The sequence below is a fragment of the Astyanax mexicanus genome, chromosome 7, assembly GCF_023375975.1.
Source record: "Astyanax mexicanus isolate ESR-SI-001 chromosome 7, AstMex3_surface, whole genome shotgun sequence".
Classification (NCBI taxonomy): domain Eukaryota; kingdom Metazoa; phylum Chordata; class Actinopteri; order Characiformes; family Acestrorhamphidae; genus Astyanax; species Astyanax mexicanus.
In genome coordinates, this window is record NC_064414.1 from 31,868,873 (window position 1) to 31,891,484 (window position 22,612).

General features: G+C 37.6%; 1 protein-coding gene across 2 annotated transcripts in view; it reads right to left on the bottom strand.

Moving 5' to 3' along the window:
- The window catches only part of prkg1a (protein kinase cGMP-dependent 1a), an 87,259-nt gene that overhangs the window by 56,270 nt on the left and 8,377 nt on the right, over positions 1–22,612 (bottom strand). Inside the window, exons 1-3 of one of the 2 annotated variants that reach the window (XM_049481582.1) lie at positions 20,618–21,151; positions 12,475–12,641; positions 2,382–2,495 (exon numbers count right to left, since the gene is read on the bottom strand). In XM_049481582.1, the coding sequence (XP_049337539.1) occupies positions 2,382–2,495; positions 12,475–12,641; positions 20,618–20,922 (586 nt within the window). In that variant the 5' untranslated portion in view covers positions 20,923–21,151. Of the gene's footprint in view, positions 1–2,381; positions 2,496–12,474; positions 12,642–20,617; positions 21,152–22,612 lie in introns of those variants that run through there. The other variant, XM_049481583.1, reaches the window with a different exon arrangement.

Sequence of the window (22,612 nt, forward strand, 5' to 3'; positions counted from 1 at the left end):
ATCACTTCATGCGTAATGTGTGTATAGTGGTGAACACTCCAAACACTTTTTTGTGGATTACTGATGAGAAATATCTATTTTGATTTGTTCCTATAAATGATTTACAATGCACCTCCATTTACTTACTCTGTACCGAATGCTCTGTTCAATGCTGTTTTAAAACCACAGAAGTGTGCATGAGAGAGTCCTGCAGGCAAAACTACGTCTCACTTCTCACCAACCAAGTGAAAAGTGAAAGAGAAAGTCTGATGCCATGATCAGACTTTTTAAAAAGACTCACTGGATTGAGTTGGGGCATTTCTACTGTCTAATATCACTAATAAGCTCAATAAGCTAAACAATAAGCTTAATGTTTCTGGACATTGACGGTGATACTCTTTTTCGCTTTTATTAAGCTCTGCTGATTCATGGCTGATACCTGATTTTAAATGGCACAGATCAGTGTACCTTAAATATACGACATTCACGGTAGAGGATTGTGACAGAAAAATAAAAGACAACAGATTATCACATGAAATGAGATTATCGCAAAAGAGTTCTATCAATTATCATCTCAAGGCTATTGTGGATTCACACTGGACGTTGGATGGATGTTGTCCAAAGGTAAGCAGGATTTACACCTCCCTCCCCCCCACACACCCACACACTTGCACATCCAGGGCCCTCGAGGGTGCTTTCTTAGATTCCTCAAAGATTCTGCTCTATTCAGAGAGACTTATCTCCAAGGCAACATATCACTGCAGGGAAGAATGTGCTGTGAGTGACTGACAGAAAGGTTGAGGTTTCCCAGCCTACTGAGACTCCCCAGTCCTTCATTCCACTAAAGAGCTCAACTATCAGAGAAAAGTGCCCTAATTAAGCAATCAATAACCAATTAATTAGCAATTAGCATAACATGCCAATTAGTTCATAAATAGGCTCTGTACCACTCTCAGAATATGCTTCCACAAGCCATATTAGATACATTTTTTTACATCTCTGAGATTTTAAAACAGGTTCATACACATATAAAGCACAGGCACAATGAGTATTAATTCATTTTACACAGCCATAATATACATGGTAATTATTGGAGACATTCAACTTACAGTGATATGCATAAGGCAAGTTAAATTTTAAAAGCTGTAGTCTTAGTGTTAGCTATTATGGAATATAATTATTTTAAAAGTAATGTAACAGAAGAATGGAAGTTATTAAGTGTCAATGTACTAGTAAGAAGTAAGAAATTAATAATATTGACTGTAATATGAGCCTTCAGATGAGACTGGAAGGTCTGCTGTTTGACTACAGGAACTGGCAAGAAGTGAAAGAGAGCAAAGAAACAGCACCTTCCACTTTCTCAAAATTCATGGCCCTAGAACAAAGCACCAAAACCTCACTTGCACCATTCTGAATATGTGTGCTCTCTGCTCCTGTTCACTATTGTGTGAGAGTGTTTGTGTTCTTTGCTCTAAATGGGTTAAATGTAGAGGCCAAATTGTAATTCACTGCTGTACTATGGCTATAGGGTGTATTAAAAAAATAATAAAAAAATCCAACATCAATATTATAATAGCAGTAAAAAAAATATACATACATATATATATATATATATATATATATATATATATATATATATATATATATATATATATATATATATATATATATAGCCAATCAACCAAAACCAAATCATCTGTTGAAATATAACACACACACCAATTTTCCATTTGGTCTAAATAATACATGGAAATATTAATATTAATCAACAGACTCTCATGTTTTGGGGGCACAGATGTTGTCTTTGAAGTAATGAGCACCCGCTGAGTTCCTTTGAATGGGTCTTTTTTGCTAAAAGAACAATGCTGTCAAAACATTTTTACACCTCTTAATTCCCCCATACCATTTTTTTCCTTACTGATACCGATACCAGCTTTTCTGTCTTATCCTGAATAAGATATAATTACCTGATTGGTTGCTATGCAGTTTTTGCCTTTTTTTATCTGTTAAGATGATTGGCTGCAGTAGATAATGATTGACAAGAAGCTCCTGTTATCTTCATACAATTATTTAATTGAACATGTAATCAAAATATGGTAAAAACCAGGAAAATTTTAGGCACTTTTCAGATTTTCTATTTTAATTTTTTATTACAAGACATTGTGCAGTGTTTCTTTAAGCGCCCCCAACCCCGGTTGATACTGATATGGTATCGGCCATACAGACGCAAAAAAACACAGATTCAGACACTGTGCTGTGATGCTCTCAGGAGGTTCAGGTTTCCAGTTTAAAAGATCTGTTATCATGGATTCTTTTAGTTTAAAACTGGCAAATACAAAAAAAAATCTACTTAAAACTGGCTCATTATATCTGTATATGTGTGAGTAAGTGTTGGTACTTACTTTTTACTGTGGCTGTCCTGGTGCAGTTGTAAAGGATGGCAAGCTCTCCAAACACTTTCCCAGGTCCCATGGTGCAGAGCTTCAAGCCTTCTTTAGTCACCTCGACCTTTCCATCTGCAAAAAAGCCAAACATTAGACTATATGAAATCCACAAGTTCACTTATTCAATACTTTATCAAGCTTATGTTTAAGCAAGACTGACTTTATATCAAATGCTTTTTGGATACAAATTTGTTCTCACATACTTATAGTGGCAGTCGTTATTATTTTGTTTCTAAACTAAAAGCAGAATCATTTTTGAGTGGAGAAGAGACAAAATATTGTGTTTAATGGGACCAGTGTGCTGGAATGACCATCCCTGCTAAGACTAATATATTCATTCTAAAAAATAGGGTGTTGGGTCGCTTTTCACAGGAGTTCTTCTGGCCACGTCACTTGTCTTTACGTGTTTACGTCACATGTACAGCCTCTGAAAGAGGATCCGGCTCAGTTCTACTGATTGTGAGTGGTTGGTGGAGCAATGGAGACTTCAGAAGGGGAAACTTAGACCTCAGTACTCATTCACCCATAGTAAAACCACAGAAACGAAGGAGTGAAGTTTCTGACTGAGCACGCTCTTTCTCTCTCTGACTGAACATAACCTGGAACCGGATTCATCTGATCTGAAAGGAGACCACATCACACCCGCCCAGTTTAAAATGATTCTTCCACATGCTTGGTTCAATTACCTATTCTCACTAAAGAGGGCCCTAAATCCCCAAACTTACGGACATCAGCTTTAAAATCATCTAAACTCACTTAAAAACTCTGCAGATGGAATGTTTCTCTTTGCTAGAATCTTTTTCCTATTGCATCTTTTTTTTTTTTACAATTTGCTCTGTATATTCCCTGCTATGAACATTTGTTGACAACCTTGGTTTGTGATATTTGTAGTAACAGTGCACAACAGAAGAATACCAGATCCCAACATTGGAAAAGCCATATGCTGGCTAGCCTGAGAAAACTCACAAGGCCAACAATAGCATGGAAGTGTTATGTGATAACGATCTCATAGCTACAAATTTGCACCTGCTTGTGAACAGTGACATGTGTTTGCACAGCGCTCCTTTTCAGACCCAGAAACATGTTGTATGTGACAACTTTCGCATCAGACACGTTCCCTTTTGTCGCTGTCTAACTGAGGAGACATAGAAAGCTGAATAAATAAAAGGAGCCCTTCAATGTGGATATACTCTCAAACATAACTGCTGCTCTGTGTCTATGTGCATTTATATTTTTCAGACACTATTACTGTGAAGCACACATTGGCACCATTAGGAGATGGATGAGAAAATGTGAAAAGGCTAGAAGTCTTTTTGTTCAGTTTAATATTATGAATAGACTATGAAAATGACAACCTGGAGCAAGGGCATGGACATTAAACACATTGTAAAAGCAAAGAAGGCGTGAAGGACACGTCAGACTTTGACAGAAGTAATAAAAACTTTAACAAAAAAAAGAAAGACAGTAACTGTATAGATTGATGATTCTGTTCTTCTGATTGACCATTCAAGAGAATCATTAAAGGTCTGAAAGAACGAGGCTATAATTCTTGGTTAAAAGGTCAAATGAGGAGAAAATCGTTTAGGTTTGACCTGACACAACCTCCATCTCTTCAGGAACAAAACCAAATTAAAAGTGACTTACTGTGCACCTCTTTGTTAACACTTTTAACTGACATACACACTGTATAGGCTGTACACAAACAAATTATGCAAACCTAGGTACATTTATGAACAAGAATAAAGAGCTTATCCTATGTGGTTTAATTAGCTGATAGTTGTGTTAAGTGCTGGGAGATACAACAAAAAACTTATATTTCAGCATAAGCAACTATATTATTATATATTATTATTATCATATACTATATGCTATAATTAAAACCTTAAGCATAATGTTTAAAGTATCAGTTTTTAACTGTAACACCAAAAAATAGTATACTGTATATTATATACAGGATTTATCTATCTTTTTATAAATAAGACAGTTGTAAGCTTTCTGGTTTGGTTGTCATCCTGTTTAGCATCATCCAAAGTTGACATCCCTTTTCCCTAATAGCTGGTATTTACCCTTTTCGTCTGAAAAAAAAAAAAAAAAAACTCAAAATTAACCTCCTATAATCGTCTACCAGTCTCTTAGCCCTCCATGCAGAATTCTTTCAGTTGTGTTAGGTTTCACCTTGAGATTGAACAGATGGTTTCATATTTTCCTCAAGACCACTCAAATACAGTGAAGAATCTATAAATGCAAGCTTGCCAAAACCTACTGTGAAAAAGCAGCTCCAAACCATGACATTTCAACCACCATGCTTCACAGTTAGTCTCTTGTTCTCAAATGTTGTGTTTGATTAGCGCCAAACATGTCTTCTGACAGCGTGCACAAATTATTCAACTTAGACATTTCTCTGTCTGAACACACTGTTCAGAAGTATTTCAAAAAGTATTATGGTCTTTACTTACATGTTCTCCTGTAAGTATTGTCTTGCCCTCATGTTCTTGATCTTTAAAATTCCCAGGCTTTCATGCATCTACATCCTTCTTTCTGAAGACCTCAGATAGCTCTTTGAATCTATCCATGGTGATCAACTCACTTCAACAATCTAAAGAAAACCAAACTCTCTAACAAGGGTCTAATCATTGGGAACAGATTCTACATTGATATGCCAGAGTGTTTTGTCTGTTAGCAAAGACAATTCTTGCCAGACACTGCTAGTCACAAACATTACCACTCACCACACTGTCCACTGTGGGTGAAAATGCATTTCATGGTGTGTCATTGTTAAAATGCAATGTTCCATCCACCAGGCCTCACTCAAACTTTAATAATTTAAGTCACCTTGTACAGTAGCTGGTGTTTTAGCTTACTTACAAGATAACACATTATAACATATACAGGTCTGGGCATTCCTGAGCCATCTGCTGAGGTTATAACTTATAATCACTTTACACACTGCCAACCCCAGACATTTTGGTATGTCAATGTAACATTTTAAGTAGCAATAAATGCTTTCCTCTAGGAGTGTAACGGTACAAAAAATTCTGCTAGGTTCACACGGAGGGTGGAATGTTGTAACGGAGCATGCGCTCCTTTATTAAAAGCGTGAAACCAGGGTTCTCTCCTACTGTCTATCATGAGAGGCTCCATCTTTTGAATCTTGTTTGAAAAAACAATAAGCCTGATTGTGGAGCTTTATTAAGAACAGCATTACTTCTTAAACTACAAATATTCTTCCTAAAAATATTACTGGATGCATGTTAGTGTTCAAGTTCTTTTTAAGAAATATCAGCATTAGATTGATAAAATGAAATTATATTAGTGGTGTCAATCACTTAAAAATGAATTAACAGTGTGGTTTAGGTCTGGCAGACTAGATCCTTTTGTGCTGTTTTGTAATATCTCAGAGAGAGAGAGATAGATAAGAGACAGAGACAGCGCGGAAAGAGCGAGAGAGCGAGCAAGAGAGAGAGAGAGAGAGAGATAGAGACAGACAGACGGCGCAAGCAAAAGAGAGAGAGAGAGAGACACTGACCCTGCGTTCACACTGGAAAGTGATAGGCGACCGGCGACGGATTGTGGACAGTTTGAATGATTTGCGTTTCAGCATGTGCTCTCTGCTTGTGTGCTCCAACTTCAGTCAGAGCTAAACTTAAGGGCAGGCTATGAGCTAAGTCAGTAGGGAGTTGCTAATAGCAACAGAGCTACAGCTGTACTTTCTGGGTAACGTTCATTGGCTCCACAAGCCTGTGTATCGTGTATTCTGCGTGTGTTTGCGAGTACCAAACTGTGACCCCCGAACCGTGACAGTTTGTAAAGAATACACGTACCATTATACCATTTTTTTCTTACAAGGAAATTGCATTTTTTCTTGTATTAACTTGTTAAGTCATACTGTATATATATATATATATATATATATATATATATATATATATATATATATATATATATATATATATATAATATTATTCACATTTATTTTTCAAAAAGGCAAAGCTTTGCTGGGCCACCTTTTTCCATGACGGTACATGCAAAATTGTTCCATTTGAACTTCTTTATATTCTTACCTGGCCCAAAGCACTGTGCAGAACAGCAAGCTTTTTATGTCAGCTGTTCATTGCTTCAATGCTATCAAATGTTCAAATTTGAATATAGAGTACATGATAACACTGTGGTTAAGTCATATCCATTGGTACAGTATGTCAATATATCCAGAACAAAGAGGCTATACTGCTTCAGAGCTACAAGGAGTTGTGTATGCATGTACAACAGATGTGTCTCACCACATCAAAACTGGTTGGAGATTCCATTTGTTTGACCATAAGCATTATTTATGAAATTATATATGAATGCAGCTTTTGGGGAATGTATCCCATCTGCAAAAAATCCAACTTTTCTGGGAAAGGAGAGCAAGATGCAAGAAACTTCCTCACTACACCAAACACAGTGTTCTTTTCTCAACACGCTGTTCCGCAACCCTGCACTCCACCAGAGCAGGAAGTCATAATGTATAAGTAGCATGACCTCCACCCCCTCTTTCAGTCATACACAGGAAGTTATGACCCTTGGAGTCAGGGAACAAAACATCTTGCTCTGAAGTACTTGTTATAACTCTCCCATTACTCTGGCCGCAGCGAGAACAGCCAGCAGCTTTTCCATAAGTGAATAATGTGCAAAATATTTTTTTTTTAAAGAATTTTTCAAGACTGTAAAAAAAATTGGTACATAACTGTTCAGATTGGCCGCCACACTGCACGCTTTTACTGTAGCTGACATATAAATACATGTTTTTTCAGGTTTTTATTTGCACACTGTAATCTACACATCACTGTATTTCACAATAGTCTACATACTACTGTTCTCACATTAGCATTCTTGAATAAACCCTGGGTTTATGGTCCAATGAGCAATTTGCAATCTGTCAATTTATTAAATTAGATGCTAGCAGATCTGTGTAGCAGATTTTGATGCCGGTCTTTATAAGCTGATATGTAATTTACAGAACCAATTTTTCATTTGAAGAGTTTAAACAGTTTAGCACAGTGCCCCCAATGTGTTTTAATTTAAATCACACAATTTAAGGCTAATAAGGCTACGTTTAAACTACTATTCTATTATCAGATACATATTCAGATTCATAGGCATACATATTTAATTCATTGTGAGAGCAGCTCACAAGATCGTTAGCACCTCTCTCCCCTCCCTTCAGGACTTATACAGCTCCCACCTCACACAGAAAGCCCCCCACCTAGCAAGAGATCCTATCAATCCACTACACAGCTTCCTCAGCCTACTGCAGAGTCTCGGGGCTAAGACCAGCAGACTAAGGGACAGCTCCATTCACCAGGCTGTGAGGATGCTCAACTCTCTCCCTGCTTTACCCTGCCCTCCCTATCCTGCCCCCAGCTCACACACACTCAACATTCTGACCCCCCTTTCTATCAACACAATACTGGAACTTTTTAAGAACTTAAATGCACTCACACACACATACCAGCACTAATGCTTATACTTGCACTGTCATATCCACTTTAATTCCCCCAACAACTGTGACCTTTAAAGAACTGTACGCACTTACTTTTACAAGCCCTCCACATTTGCAGTCATGTTTGTACAGGTTAAATATATATATATGTATATATATAAAAGTTTAAAAGTTTAAACTTTTACTGTCATTCACTCTTTGCCCCCCCCCCACTCTTACTCTTATATTGCATTATTGTCTTGTGTCCCTTGTCTCAAGTATGTCTATATTTGTGAGTATGTCTATATGTATGTCTATAACCTGCAGTAATTCACACACATTGTTGTCAGTACCCAGTTATGTGTTTCTTGCTATGTGTTTCTCGCCTGTCGATGAGTGAAAGAGAGGCAGAAGGACTCCGTATTCTCTAATAATAAAAGAATGAATGCAAGCTCTAAAACAGCATGGAGTCATGTCTGCAGAACAGAACAGGTTGGATCTTCTATGCAAATGTTCAGCATGTGGGGTACAGCCTGCATGTCACAACTGCACTCTAAGGGGGAACACTCTCTCAACTCTCAGTCTGTAATCTGCCTCTGCCTCCCGTTCTGCAATAGTAACTAGGCAGATGTGGATAGCAGCAGGTTTAATGGATAACAAGATCCTCTGAAACCCTGCATCTAATTCACAGGCCACCATCTCGTACTGTAACTGGCATTATCTAAAGTCATTAGAACAGCCTTTATTTATTCATATTGGGCCTAATTAGAGTAGCAGCATTAGCACAGATTAATATGACATTTCAAGCACATTAATAGGCCAGCATTTCCTGCCTGGGCACTCCTATGGTGAGGCCATGCCAATTAGCCAGGCTGAAATATCTCCTAGAGTGTGATTCTCGTCATGTCCTTCCTTCCGTGGTGTACAGCTCAGCACGTGCTGCATCTGAATAACCTTAGAGTGATTTAGTGAAAGATACCCTTTGTAAACTAGCTAACAGCTACGTTAGACTTTATTCAGGCTAATACTGTGCTTCTAGGTTTTAATTGTAAATTAGCAAAATTAACCAAATAAAAAAAAAACACAAAATAATTATAATGAAACAGTGCTCCTTGAAGTCTATGCCTTAGAGTGATCAGGGTCTGTTCCTTAAAAAAAAAGCTTTATTAAAGCAGTATTACCTATGTGAAATTGACTCATTAAATTGTGTGAAGCACCACCCAGAGCATAGGGCCTTCCAATCAACATATTTTAATACAAATCAAAGGTAGCTATTATGCCAAGGTTATTCTCACACATAATAACAAACTAAATCAGGAGCTTGGGAATTCCTTAGGCATTTAGAGCAGTCGCACTGTTATCCACTGCTTGCATTTAATCATTCAGAGAAAATCATCTTTAATCCCTAAGTGATGATCCCATGAGATTCTCTTTTTTCCACTTCCATTGTATTTCCCTTCCATTTCCCTTATTCTTCCTTTTAGTGTCTGATAGGTCTACTTGTTCCATTTCTTAGAAGGAGGATTAGGGTCACCTTAGGGGTAACTTGAAAAAAAGGGATAGGGTTACAAATGAGAAATAGAATTGGGCCTAAGATCTCACGGTGCATAGTGTGAAGCTTCTCCCATGACATGATGTCTGTTGCACCCTAGTTCCATTAAATAGAATTGTCAGATTTTATCTGTGCCTTTTTCAAGATATCAACACCACTCCAATTTTAGATTGTTCAGCTTTTTGGTATCTAGCAACACTGCATGCCACAGAATGCAGTGAATCTTACCTATTTCCTAACCTATGTGACTTACCTAGGCCATATGAATCAGCTAGGGTATAATAGCAAAGACTTAGCAAACCATAAGACCAAACTAGCAACCACTTTGGATGTTACAGCATGTTAAAACTGTAAAAATCACCATGGATTCCATCAAACAAGGAACTTTTTCTTAAATAATGTTAGTTTTAAACAAGAAAAAAATCACTATTAGCTGATTTTTGGACAATTTATTTGCTTCTGTTTTTCTTTATTTTGCTCTTCTTGGATTTAAATGCACAGTAATTTCCTATGAAAGTACACAGTTTGAAGCCATGTGTATAGAGACAACAGAGCAAGTTCTGACTTTATAAGTTTTAAGCAAATTAATTATAATGCAGTAAAACCACATTCCAAAAAAACTGTCCCAACCAATTCTTTGGACCACTCACAGACAAAAATTTAAGCAGAAAATGCTTGACCGGTAGCTTGCTAGATTATCCAGCATGCTAACTAGTCACACTGATACACACACAACTCGAGCAGCCTTAAACACACTAAACGCTTCAAACACCCACAAACTTGGGGCGGAACAATATTTGTTTCTCAGCAAAGTTTTGTGTATCATAATTCATTTGAACTTCTCCATTTCCTCTTTTTTTTTTGTTTTCCAAACATGAATCTGATTTGCTAGATTAAACACAGTCATGCTGTAGGGGAAAAAATTCAGCAGAACTCAACTTTATGCAAATGAGTATAGCCTCTACACAAAACAAATGTCTTTTAAACAAGGAAGAGAAACTGAAAACATCAAAACCAAAATTGATACATAGTAATAATAAGAAATCTGAATTGTGGCATGCATTTTTCTTCAGCCCACTGTACACACACAGCAAACATGTGAAAGAAAGGGCTCTGGTCAGATGAGACCAAAGCTGAACTTTTTGCCTTAAATGCAAAACACGCTATGTGTGGGGAAAACTAACACTGCACATCACACTGAACACACCATCCCCACCGTAAAACATGCTGGTGGCAACATCATGCTGTGGGGATGCTTTTCTCTATCAGGGACAGGAAAGCTGATCAGAGTTTATGGAAATATGAATGGAGCTCAACAGAGGGCAATCCTGCAGAAGACTGGGGCAGAAGTTCACCTTCCAGCCATGATTTGGATGATTTGAAGCAAATTCGTGACCTTCATGTCAAAGTCCAGACCTAAATCCCATTGAGAATCTTTGGCTAGACTTAAAATTTCTGTTCACAGATGCTTTCCATCCAATCTTCCTGAGCGTGAGCTAAAATAAAATAATTCTAGCCACTAGATGTGCAAAGCTGGTAGAGACATACCACAAAAGACCCAAAAGACAAGTACAATTCAAAGCAAAAGGTGGTTCTACAAAGTACTGACTCTGGTGGCTGAATACAAATGCACGCTACTTTCCAGATTTTATTTGTAAGTAGTTCTGAAAACCATGTATCTATTTGCTTCACTTTACTTCAATTAATTGCTACTTCGTGTTAGTCTATCACAGAAAATCCCAATAACATACATTAAGATGTGTAAGTATAATGTAAAAAATGTGGAAAAGTTCAAGAGGTATGGCTGCTTATTCAAGGCATTTAATAAATGGAATTCTCTCTGCTTGTCTGTCCACGAGTGACAAGATGTCCTTTTCTCTCTCTCTTGCTCACTCTCTTTAATTGGCATATTTCAAAGTTCTCAAAATTAGGAAAGTGTCCAACTCCTATCAAACTGACTGTGCAAAACACTGAAGCACATCCAAGGAAATCCTTTAAATCCAACCAAGTGTGCTTACCTTCCCACAAGACCACAAAGAGGAGGAACAAAGAATCCACTTACCCTAAGGACTAACAATTTGTGCTTTCTTTATCTGTTCTCCCTGATAAATTAATCCTCCTTTTCTTTGAAAAGCACAACGCAGACTACAGTATCAGGCTGGAGAGAAACTATTCAAGTACAGCTATAAAGAGTACATAATGAGAGTCTGGAACGATGGAACAGTATTGATCTACAAGTAATATGTTTGGGCCTTTTTCCAATTTCTCAGGCCTGCAGAGCATACACTCTCTAGAACTAACACTCTCTGATTGAATCCATTAATAAGTCATGTTGCTGTCGCTATCATACCAATGAGGATCGATTGCCAGAGGCCCACACAGAACTCTTTATGCGTGGGTACAGGTGTGTATGTATGACTGTGACATCTCACAGTAATGAATCTAAACACCACTGATGTTGTATATAGACACTATATGGCCAAATACAATATCCACAGTTTGTGGATACCTCAGTGAATGCACAGAGCTAAATTGTTGATACAGATGTGCAAACAGCATGTCGTTTCACTGTAGAGAAATACTGTCAGTAAAAAACGGCCGTCTGGAACAAATAAACATAATACTATTGGCCCCATGCCTAATGCCAGGCATGTGCAAGAGGGGTATAAAGTGCCACAGCATTGAGCTGTCGAGCAATAATACTTTTAAGAAAAGTTGAGGAATTGGGAATGAGGTGAAGTGAGGATCATCTAACATCCTGACATCATTAAAGCTTGTGCTTATGAATGCAATATAATCCATAAAACAATTCTCTAACTTCTATTGTCTACCCTTGATTTCTAAATAAGTATCAATTAATCAATAAGTTAGCTGAGGTCCATTCAAAACTGCATCACAAACCATCAGTGTAATATATTGTTCTATGCGCAAATTTACAGAGAAAACCAAACAAACAATATTAAAATGTGTACATGTACACTGCTCTCAATTTTTTTTTTATGCAAACATTCATGTAATGTTTTACTGTCCCTGTAACTCACCTTCCATAACATAGACCAGGGAACCCACATCTCCCTCTTTAATGATGCAGCTGTCCTTGCTGTACTCCACTGGGTACATGCAGTCCACAATCTCCTGGATCTGAGACAGCTCCAGGTTTTTCATGAAGTCATTGTCTAATATGGCCTCTTTGATCAAGTCCTTGGACCTGTGTGGAAAGATATTAAAATGAGGCACTGCACAAGTGATTCAGTCAAGCATCACAAATCAAGTTTGTCATTCAACTCATCTCTGGTCATATCGTGCCCTTGGCACAAGCAAGCAGAGCCAGGCCAAGTCCAAGAAGCACTTGCACAGAAAACAAATGAAACGTGAAATGAGAAATATCATTAACTATTCAATACTTCATATCAGAATAGCTCAAGATATTGTGAAAATGGGTGCTAAAATTTCAATCACATTTCAAGTTGAAAGACTCACACAGACACTCACACAAACTCTCTCTCAGACACACTCACACACACACCTTTTTTCACAGTACAGTCATCCACACTAGCCTACAGGACATGTAAAAAAAACATCTCAGATAATGAATATGCAATGTAACCTTTCACTTCAGGAAACTGCAACAGGCTTCTGCTTCCTTTAATATGTGATCATCAGAGATGTGATTTTACTTTGAATTGCATATCACCTCACAGGAAAACAGCTGCCCTCTAAAATAACACCCTTCTAAATGATTTTCACGCAGCATACTCAGCTATGCGGACTGGTAGAAATGCTGGATGGATGGTAATGGCTTGCAAATAACATGGAAGAATAAAAAACCAAATGTCCAAATGTTTGTGGACATTTTTAATTAATTTACTCAGCTACTTTCGATTGCACCCACTGCTGACACAGATGTGCACAAAGGCATCTTGTTTATCCCCCGTAGAAAAGTAGTCAATAGAATAGGGCTCCCTGAACTTTTGGCTCCATGCCTAATGACAGGTGTGAGCTAGACGGATATAAAGCCTCCAGTCTTGAGCTGTGCAGCACCGTTGTAGTGCACTATCCTCTGCTTTTGTATTGCATTGGGGAGTTGTTCAGATGAGGTAAGTGGTGATTTTCCAACATCTTGGCTTTACTAATGCTCTTGATGCTAAATGCAAGCAAATGCTCACAGCAATGCTCAAAAATCTAGTTTCTCCAAAGAAAGCAAAAAAAAAAAAAAAAACTTTACCACCCTTCATTTCGAACAAATTAGTAAATGAGCAAGTGTTCATAAACTTTTGTCTATACAATGTAACCGTTTGTAGAAGTTCTAGACTGGGAGTTTTAAATGTGTATTATGTGCACATATAGCAGTTGGCTTGGCTGCAATCATTATTCACAGACTAAGAACTAGTTTGGTGTGGCGTTCACTGTGAGCCTCTGCCTCGCTCTGCCTCCAGCCTAGTTATGTCACATGAGCACATGAGCAGCATAAAGACCTCCCTCTGTTGCTTCACAGGGATAATACAGTTTAGGTCTGCTGTTATTTATATCACATTGCAAGTCTTATGATGTGTTTATGTTATATTTCAGTAACAAAATAAAAAATACAATTTACCTCCTAGCATATGTGGGAGGTAATGATCATGAAAACAGATAAAAGACTCTGTCAGAAATCCCATTTACATTCAACGCAGGAGACCCCAAACCCATATCCTGCGGGTCACTGCAGCATTCAATGGACATGGCAATTGAGCATGAAACTAGTAAATGCAGAGAACATTAAACTAGTAAATGCAGAGAACACAATATTTTCTTCCAAAGTATGTCACAATTGTCATAAAGTATTTTTACCACCTGAAGAGACACTACCATAGTTTAACGTTTAAGTTGTGTCACTGTGACATCAGCTCATTTCTGACTTGCTAAAACAAGGTCGGGCAGTCCTGGATGTCAGCCAGGCATTAGATTTAGCAGCTAAAATACATACAAACTCTCTCATTCACCACATACTGTTTACATTCCACTGGCATACTTCACCATGAAGAAAAGCAGTGACTTTCAAGGCTTTTTTCCTCTTGGTGGCTTTTTCCACTCAGCTCTGACACTGACTCAAACAGTCCGTACACTCAGTTCAGCTGTGGTCATAGAGCACATCACCTATATGCTGTTCTCTTAATATAAGTACTTATAAAACAAACAATGTCAATTGAATAATTATATACACTCAACTTTGCATTTTATTCAGGAAAACAAATATTTAAAGGGTTACAAATTGCCTGAAGAAAATCTTATCAGGGCACATCTGTAGATCTGTACTGCAATATTTGGCTAAAAAGGTTGGGACACCTGTTTATTTTTACAAAATCAAGAGTTTTTCCTGGTTTATTTAGAGTAACTGTCTGTTCTACCCAAGGAAGACTTTTGGAGCATTGCTGAGAGAATTTGTTTGCATTTAGCAACTGGATGTTGCATGATCACCCCCCCCCCAAACCCCTTCCATAGCCTAGTGGTGGAGAGCTTTATACTCGTCTAGTCCACACCTAGCACTAAACAACCACACAAATAGGTTCAAGTTTTCTGCTTTAGAGAATCATATTCTACTAGCAGTACCTCTCTGACTTGACAAGCTTTGTGTGCATTTGTCGATTCTGTTAGTTTTCAGATATCTGTACAGTTGATTACAAGAAGCCATGGTTGATGAGTCTTAATGTAAAGTTTGAAGAGTCAAAGAATTTAGAAAGCTTATACATTTGATTCAACTGACAGTTACTAATTAAGTGTTGACATGCTTCATATTGGATTTGCTAGTGTGAGTCTTTGCAATGCTTAGTGTGTCCAAATATTTGCAAATGCCACACTGAATATTTTTTAATAGTTTTTATGCTACAGCTACAGAGGCTGTACTTCATCTAAATGTGAAAATTGAGGTTGATTGAGCTTCTGAACAAGATTGTATATTTCTACTGTCACACCACAACCTTTTATCTATCTCAACAATAGCAACTTTATGGGAGAAGGAAAAAAAGATATATTTAATATATTTGCAGATCATAAATAGCCATGCCATAACACTTTCTTCATGATGCTCCCGATCATGAACCCTTCCTTTCTTTCTTCACACTCAAAATTATCTTGGTTGTATCTGTCAAAAGACACTTTTTCCAAAAGTGGGGAGTTTTTTTATATTGCCAGGTACCAGTGGTTTGCATCTCTTTTAGATGTTTTTTTTTTTCAGCTGAATAATGGCCTCCTTTATTTGCATTGCTACTTCATTGGACTGTATATTCAGAGTTTCCATTAACAGATACCAAATGCAAATTCAAAGCACTTGGAATCAACTCCAGTCCAGACCCCTTTAATATCCTTAAAAAGTAATAATGAAACAACCCACACCTGCCCTTGAAACTGCTTATCAGTTTATTGTCCAGTTAATTTTGAGCCTGTGAAATTTGAGGCTGTAATTTTGAAATGGTAAATGCAACAATTTTATTACAATCACTAAAACAATTTATATTACATAACTTCACGCCTACCCTGATGTCTCCACCTATATAAAGCTACTATACGGCTAATATAGAATGCCTCTGTTTTACTGTAATCACAATGCCTTTAAGATGGTTTGTCATTTTCTATCATCAATTATGTATAGGTCACTTACTGATACTTCAGATATTTCTACATTCAGTTTGCAATGTGCTGGTGAGTTTGTGATTTAAGGCTTACAAAGTGGTATGAGGTGGTTTATTTAATAAGAAATGCTTCAAAAACCTGTAGAGCACATATAATTGAACTCTTAATTTAGAAGCTTTGAAGTTGCACTGTAAGTGTTATAGCTTTGGGAGTTGGCTGTTCATACGGCTCAGTCAGGGAAGCTGGCAGATTTATACCCAGGGGAGGAGCACAGTACTGGCCTCATTTACAACAAATGAGCCCTGGAGCTTCCAGTGGTCTGCCCTCCTTAACATGCTCTACACTTCTCTCTCTGTTTGACTTGTATTTTTTACTCTTTTAGTAAGAAGAGATTCATAACCAACAGGTCTACAGGACCAAACACAGACTACTTTCCTTAAAAGGACAAAAAAGAGAGTCACAGAAATGTGACAGGGAAAGACAGTCACACAGTAAAAGAAACACGAAAAGAGAGAATTAATAAGAGACGATTTTTAAGATGTTTAGAATCCAGATTTTTTTCATTACTAATTGTGATTAATGTTATAGTACTACACTGACATTCCACATGTCATTGTACAGATACTAATATTATGTTCCATGGATTTTGCCATGTACCATAGAAGCGTGTCTGTTGACATGGACGATTCCAGCCAAATGCCGCCAGTCACAATCATTAACACCCAATGTCAACCATATTTAAGTAAATGAGACATCACTAAAATACAAAACTACATACTAGGCAATGGTTCTCTATATCATACACTTGTTTTGCATTCTTCACATTAAAAAAATTCTAAAAAAGTTCCAATGTCATTAAGGGTCAATTCTTGTTTCATTACTATATAAAAGCCATTTTTAGTAAATCATGTTTTGCCCTTGGCCTTAATAAACTAACCTTTCATTTTAGGCATCAATATGTATGTTAAAAAGCTTATTTTTAAAACTCCTCAGATTTGTGAAAATCAATTAGATTGTACAAAAAGCACCTGCTTTTTATGGGTGGGAAAATAATAAACATAATTCAAACACTTTAGATTTGTCAGTACATTGGATTTATATTGATTCCCCTTACTTTTAGATGTAGGTGTTGATCAGTGTAGAGTTCCAGTTTTTATTCTGCCTTGAGCAAGAAACCAAACACAGACACCACCACAGATTCACAATACATGTGAAATGCCGCTAAGGCCAAACGAAACAAACCTCAGGGCGCTTAAATGAGAAGTTTTAGGACCTAGGCTAAGATCGTTTCGTGACTAGGCTAAGGCACATAGCCCTGAAAAATCTAATCAATGGCAAATTAAGACAAGTGTAGATACAATGTATATTTGTGCTGCAGTGCTCTGGACTAGGCATTTTTAAAAGTACAGAGATTTGCAAATACATTATTATAACTTTTCATATCTTTATAGACAAAGAGATAATCTGAAGGACAAAAATAACTTCTTGGTTAGCACGAAGACTGAATGTGGCTAGGGGAGATTCTAAAGCCCGCTAGATCAATCTTCTGTAAGCAAAGCAGACTGGACACATGCCTCCCTAAAACCAAACAGGGCAAAAGCAGGCTAGATTAAATCTCTCAGCTGCATCTCAGCAAAGCACAGACAGGTATACAACAAAGACAAATGTATTGTTTTGCAGCAAAAATCGAAGACCACACACATACAGGTTTCCTAAGGTAAACTTTATGGGTTTATAATAAAAGACCTGAAACACCGTTATCATTTCTATCCTAGGACCCATCTGGCAGCCCAGTGTAAATCAATTGCTATTACTATTCACTATTAGACTATTTTCCTAATGACCTTAAAAGTCTATAAGAATAGTGAGCTTGTGCAAATTACAAGGGGATGTTAAACAAGCGATCTGCTGTTGATAGTTTCATATCAAACAATACTATAACAAACACTGGTGTATCTAGTTAAATGTGAAATGGGCATACAGAATTGATCGCTGGTCAGTGCAATGGAAACATACAGAAGACAAAACCTACACTAGATATAAACTTATTTGGAAACCAGCACTGGAATGCCTGTGAACAGGTGAGTGAACCCACAGCTCTCAACCACAGGGTACTAAGGCATTATGACACCCCCTTTTAATGACAACAGGCTTCATATAAGATAATAACTGATTTGCATGTTGTACAGGAGAACCCGGTAGCCTGCATACGTCACTGAAATAATGCAGCATCAATTTCCATGCCACTGCTTTGAAAAGCAAATGATGTGTCAGTTAAACAAAGCAGGCTTGCTGTTTTCAAGCCCTCGGGCAACTAGGAATACACAGGCTGTATTACTGAACATTTTGAACCAAGCATCTGATCCACTGGTGTTCAATTAAACATCCACATTAAAACATGTTTGTAATGGATAGACACAATGTTTCCTAACTTATACTTATTAAATATAACTAAACTGTATAATAAGGCTACCTCACAATCATGACAGAACCTGACGTTCTTAAGAAACGTTAGCTAGCACCGTTAGAACAGCATGTAAATCCTTCAATGCTTTGTGTAAAGAGAAAGTTGTCATGTCAGTCAATCACTGTTTCATTAGAACAAAAAAAAACTGTGTCTGGTTTTCCAATAAAAATCCAATACACTGGTCTAAGGATATTATCATAAGGATTTTATCATTTTAGAGTTCTTCACATATCTCTAGTCCAAACATGGTTCTTTATGGACACAAAAGTGGTGGAGGAAAAAAAAACACTTTAATTTTGTATACTGTATAAGTGAGTACTAAAAAGGCTCCTCAGAAGACTGAAAACAAACTCCTTGAGTTTGAAAAAATATGGATGAACAGGTGTCTACAAACATTTGAACATACCATAAGTTAATTTGTATACATTTGTGTGTTCTACAAATAAAGAATTAAGAATTTAACAGTAACAAGCTTCTCAGAAACAACTCCTTGAAGTTTAAACTTTTGTCTAGTGGTATAACTTTTAGCATGGATTAGGACTGTGGCTTTACTGTTGATACACTGTTACTCAAATAGGGCTCTGTTTTGGCTCAGTGCAGAATGCCATTATAGGAGAAGAGCTCACAGTAGTTAATTCAGATATTAATGACATAATTTGACTGTGCTAATGAGGTTCTCAGTTCACTTATGATTTAATACAGTGGTCCTCTCACTAATGTTGGTACTGAAATATAGTGTGTGACAGTAAGAGAGACCAGAAAGAGACCAGGATGTCTTTTAGTGTTTGGTAGTGAAATACAAAAATAAGTGAATAAGGGTTTACTAGTATAATGTTAAATTAAGTTTAACATTATACTTTGTAAAGGTTTTCGATATATTGTTTTGTATATTGCCTTTTTTCTTAAGCATTTTTAAGCATTTTTTTGTTTTAGTCTGGATTAGAATGGAGACTTGAGGTGAGAGAGCCCTGTGTTTAAAGATGTACATTAACAAAGTAGAATTACTTTATACTGTACTAAAATGCTGTATCTGTACTCAACGTACTTACTGCAATCCTTAACCCTCAATGGCATGAATTTTATATTTTTGGTGGAAGACCACCGCTGACTTGTTAGCAATATTCCCCTACCAAATGTGCTCTCATTCATATTGTTGCCCAAATTAAGACAATAAAAGAACAAAAAAAAAGTTTTATTAAGTAGATTAAAGTATATGTCAATACATTGTGAAATAAAATTTATTTATTTACAAACTAGTGGTATTAAATCTGATGTGGCTAAAAGGATTACTCCACCTATATCGTACCATCAGCTTCTACCCCCACATTTTATTGGATGGGAACATGTTGTGACATTATATTTAAAAAGAACATTATAAAATCAAATTGATGGTGTAATGGGCAAAGTTGTGCCATAGAAGGTTAAGTAGAAAAACTTTTTGAATACTTTAGTATACAATACTTCCACTAAAGTGTGGTGCCTAAAGAACACTTCAACTTCCTCTTAAATCACCTTTTTTGCTAGAGAACTTGTACTTTTACTTAAGTTTGGGTCTTTAGTACTTTATAGTTACATATCTTTCTGTGTGATACACTCTATTTTAGTAGTTACAATTTCCAAATACTATGTGTCAAACTGTCACTGAATTTGTTCCCTTAAAGCAAGCCATGGTTCCAATATATTTAATTAGTAAAGGGACATAATTGAAACATATTCCAATGTAGTTATTTTTTCCACTAGCTAGTTACCTTTAACCCCTTAACTGCTTTAAAATGGTGATACAAAACCCTTTTTTCTGCAGTAAAATAACTTATTTAACGTTACATTCTGAAATGTGAGTGCTTTGAAATCACCTACAGGACGTTTGGAGAAGCTGCCAGTTTTCTCTCTACAGGACCACCTTAAGGGCAATGTTGTAGCTTTGAGGGTATATTTACACTGTTTGTACTGTTCTGTTGACTGTTATCTGGACAGTAGCTAGTCAGTTACCTGTTTTCTGACAGTGTAGTGAAACTTCACAACAACGCCCTGGAGTGAAATAAAATAGAGATAAAACGTGAGTTTAAACGCTGTAAAAACGCTGTGTAAGTGTGTTAAGCTAAACCTACTGTGCGCTCTTGGGGTTGAAGGGCAGGGTTACGTGGCTGAGCTCCTGGATGTCAAAGGCGGTGGGCTCGGCGGAGATAGCCTGCCTCTTGGTGCGTTGCTGCTCCTGCAGCTCGCTGTGTTTCTGGACCTGCTGGGTGGCCGGGCGGATCACCGAGCGGTACTTGTCCAGCTCGTTCTGCAGTTTCTGGATCAGCTCGTCCTTCTGGTCCAGTTCGAGCTCCAGCTCGTCGATGAGCGCGTCCCTCTGCCTCAGCTCCTCGATCTTCTCCTGCAGGGCGTACTGCAGGTCCCGCAAAGTGCCCATAATAACTTTCCTCCAGCGAGCGACACGAGGCTTTCTTCGCTTCTTCTGACCGGAAAGCTCCACTTTTCTCTCAGAAAAACGGATAAAACGACGAAATAATCCGGGGGTTCAGCGCTGAGACCGCTGTGGAGAGGCTAGTTACCGTTGCTAACGCCGCGCCAGCCGCTCCGCGCGCGCAGGAGAATGTAGAGATTCCCGCTCTTTCCGTCCGTCGCGCGTGCGTCAGAGCGCGCGCGCAGGATTCCCACCACCCGAGACGCGCTGAAGGAAACACCAGCTCCAGGCTGTCTCCCTCCCTCCCTCTCTCCCTCACACTCACCCACAACACACACACTCACACACACACTTAATTAAATTTATTTATATAGCGATTTTCAACTGATGTCGAAAAGCAGCTTCACAGAAATGTTACAGCAGAACAGATAAACAGACAAAAAAAACTAAACATAAAACACAGAGCAATGAAAAGAACAACAAAGCTGGAGAAGAAATAAATCTTGTGCAGAACCAATGCTAACATGTGCCTTCAACATGTACTATCACATAACTGTTAGAGAAAGAAACCTTGTGAGGAACCAAGGCTAACGTGTGCCTTCAATATGTTCTATCACATAGCTGTTAGAGCAAGAAACCTTGTAAGGAACCAAGGCTAACATGTATCTTCAACTGGTACTACAACATAGCTGTTAGAGCAATAAACCTTGTGAAGAACTAAGGCTAACATGTACTATCACATAGCTGTTAGAGCAAGAAACCTTGTGAGGAACCAAGGCTAATATGTACCTTCAATATGTAGTATCACATAGCTGTTAGAGCAAGAAACCTTGTAAGGAACCAAGGCTAACATGTATCTTCAACAGGTACTACAACATAGCTGTTAGAGCAATTAACCTTGTGAAGAACTAAGGCTAATATGTACTATCACATAGCTGGAGGAGCAAGAAACATTGTGAGAAACCAATGCTAACATGTATGTTCAACCTGTACTATCACATAGCTGGAGGAGCAAGAAACCTTGTAAGGAACCAAGGCTAACATGTCCCTTCAACATGTACTACCAAGGTTAATAGTAAGAAAATGTGTGTTTAGTAAATTGTTTCTTTGTTGTAACAATGCTTCTTGCCAATAAATCATATACTGTTGGAAAGCATGTTATGTTTTTCTTTTAAATGCTGCCACATCTGTAAGGAACAGTATTTTTTGGATGAGCATTAAGTAGAGCTGAGTAGATGTGGGTTGTGCCCATAAAAATTGCTAAGTCTTCTCTGCCATTGCCAGCTTATTTTGCTGTTACTATATTGATACCTGTTGTGATGAGATTATGGTACCCAAAGTATGAGTATAAGCCCTGCTACAGTTGTCAATAGGTGTCTGTTTCAAGAATCGGCATGCCATGTTAGACTAATCTAGATTGGGGCTTTGCAATATGGCAACTTCAAGCTGGTGTTCCAATGGTGTTCTAGTATCTGTATCTCCAAACTGAAGGCCAAGTTCCATATAACGGGGGATTTCAGAGACAGGTCGCCAAGTGGGCATCCCAAGACAACAACATTTCAAGAATATTGTCAAACACCTAATGAGTCAATGTTAGAATAAGCTGTGGCACAGGCAGCAAATTTTTCATGGGCATAACCCACATACTCAGCTCTGCTGCTCATCCCAAAAATGCATGTACCTTACAAGTGTGGCA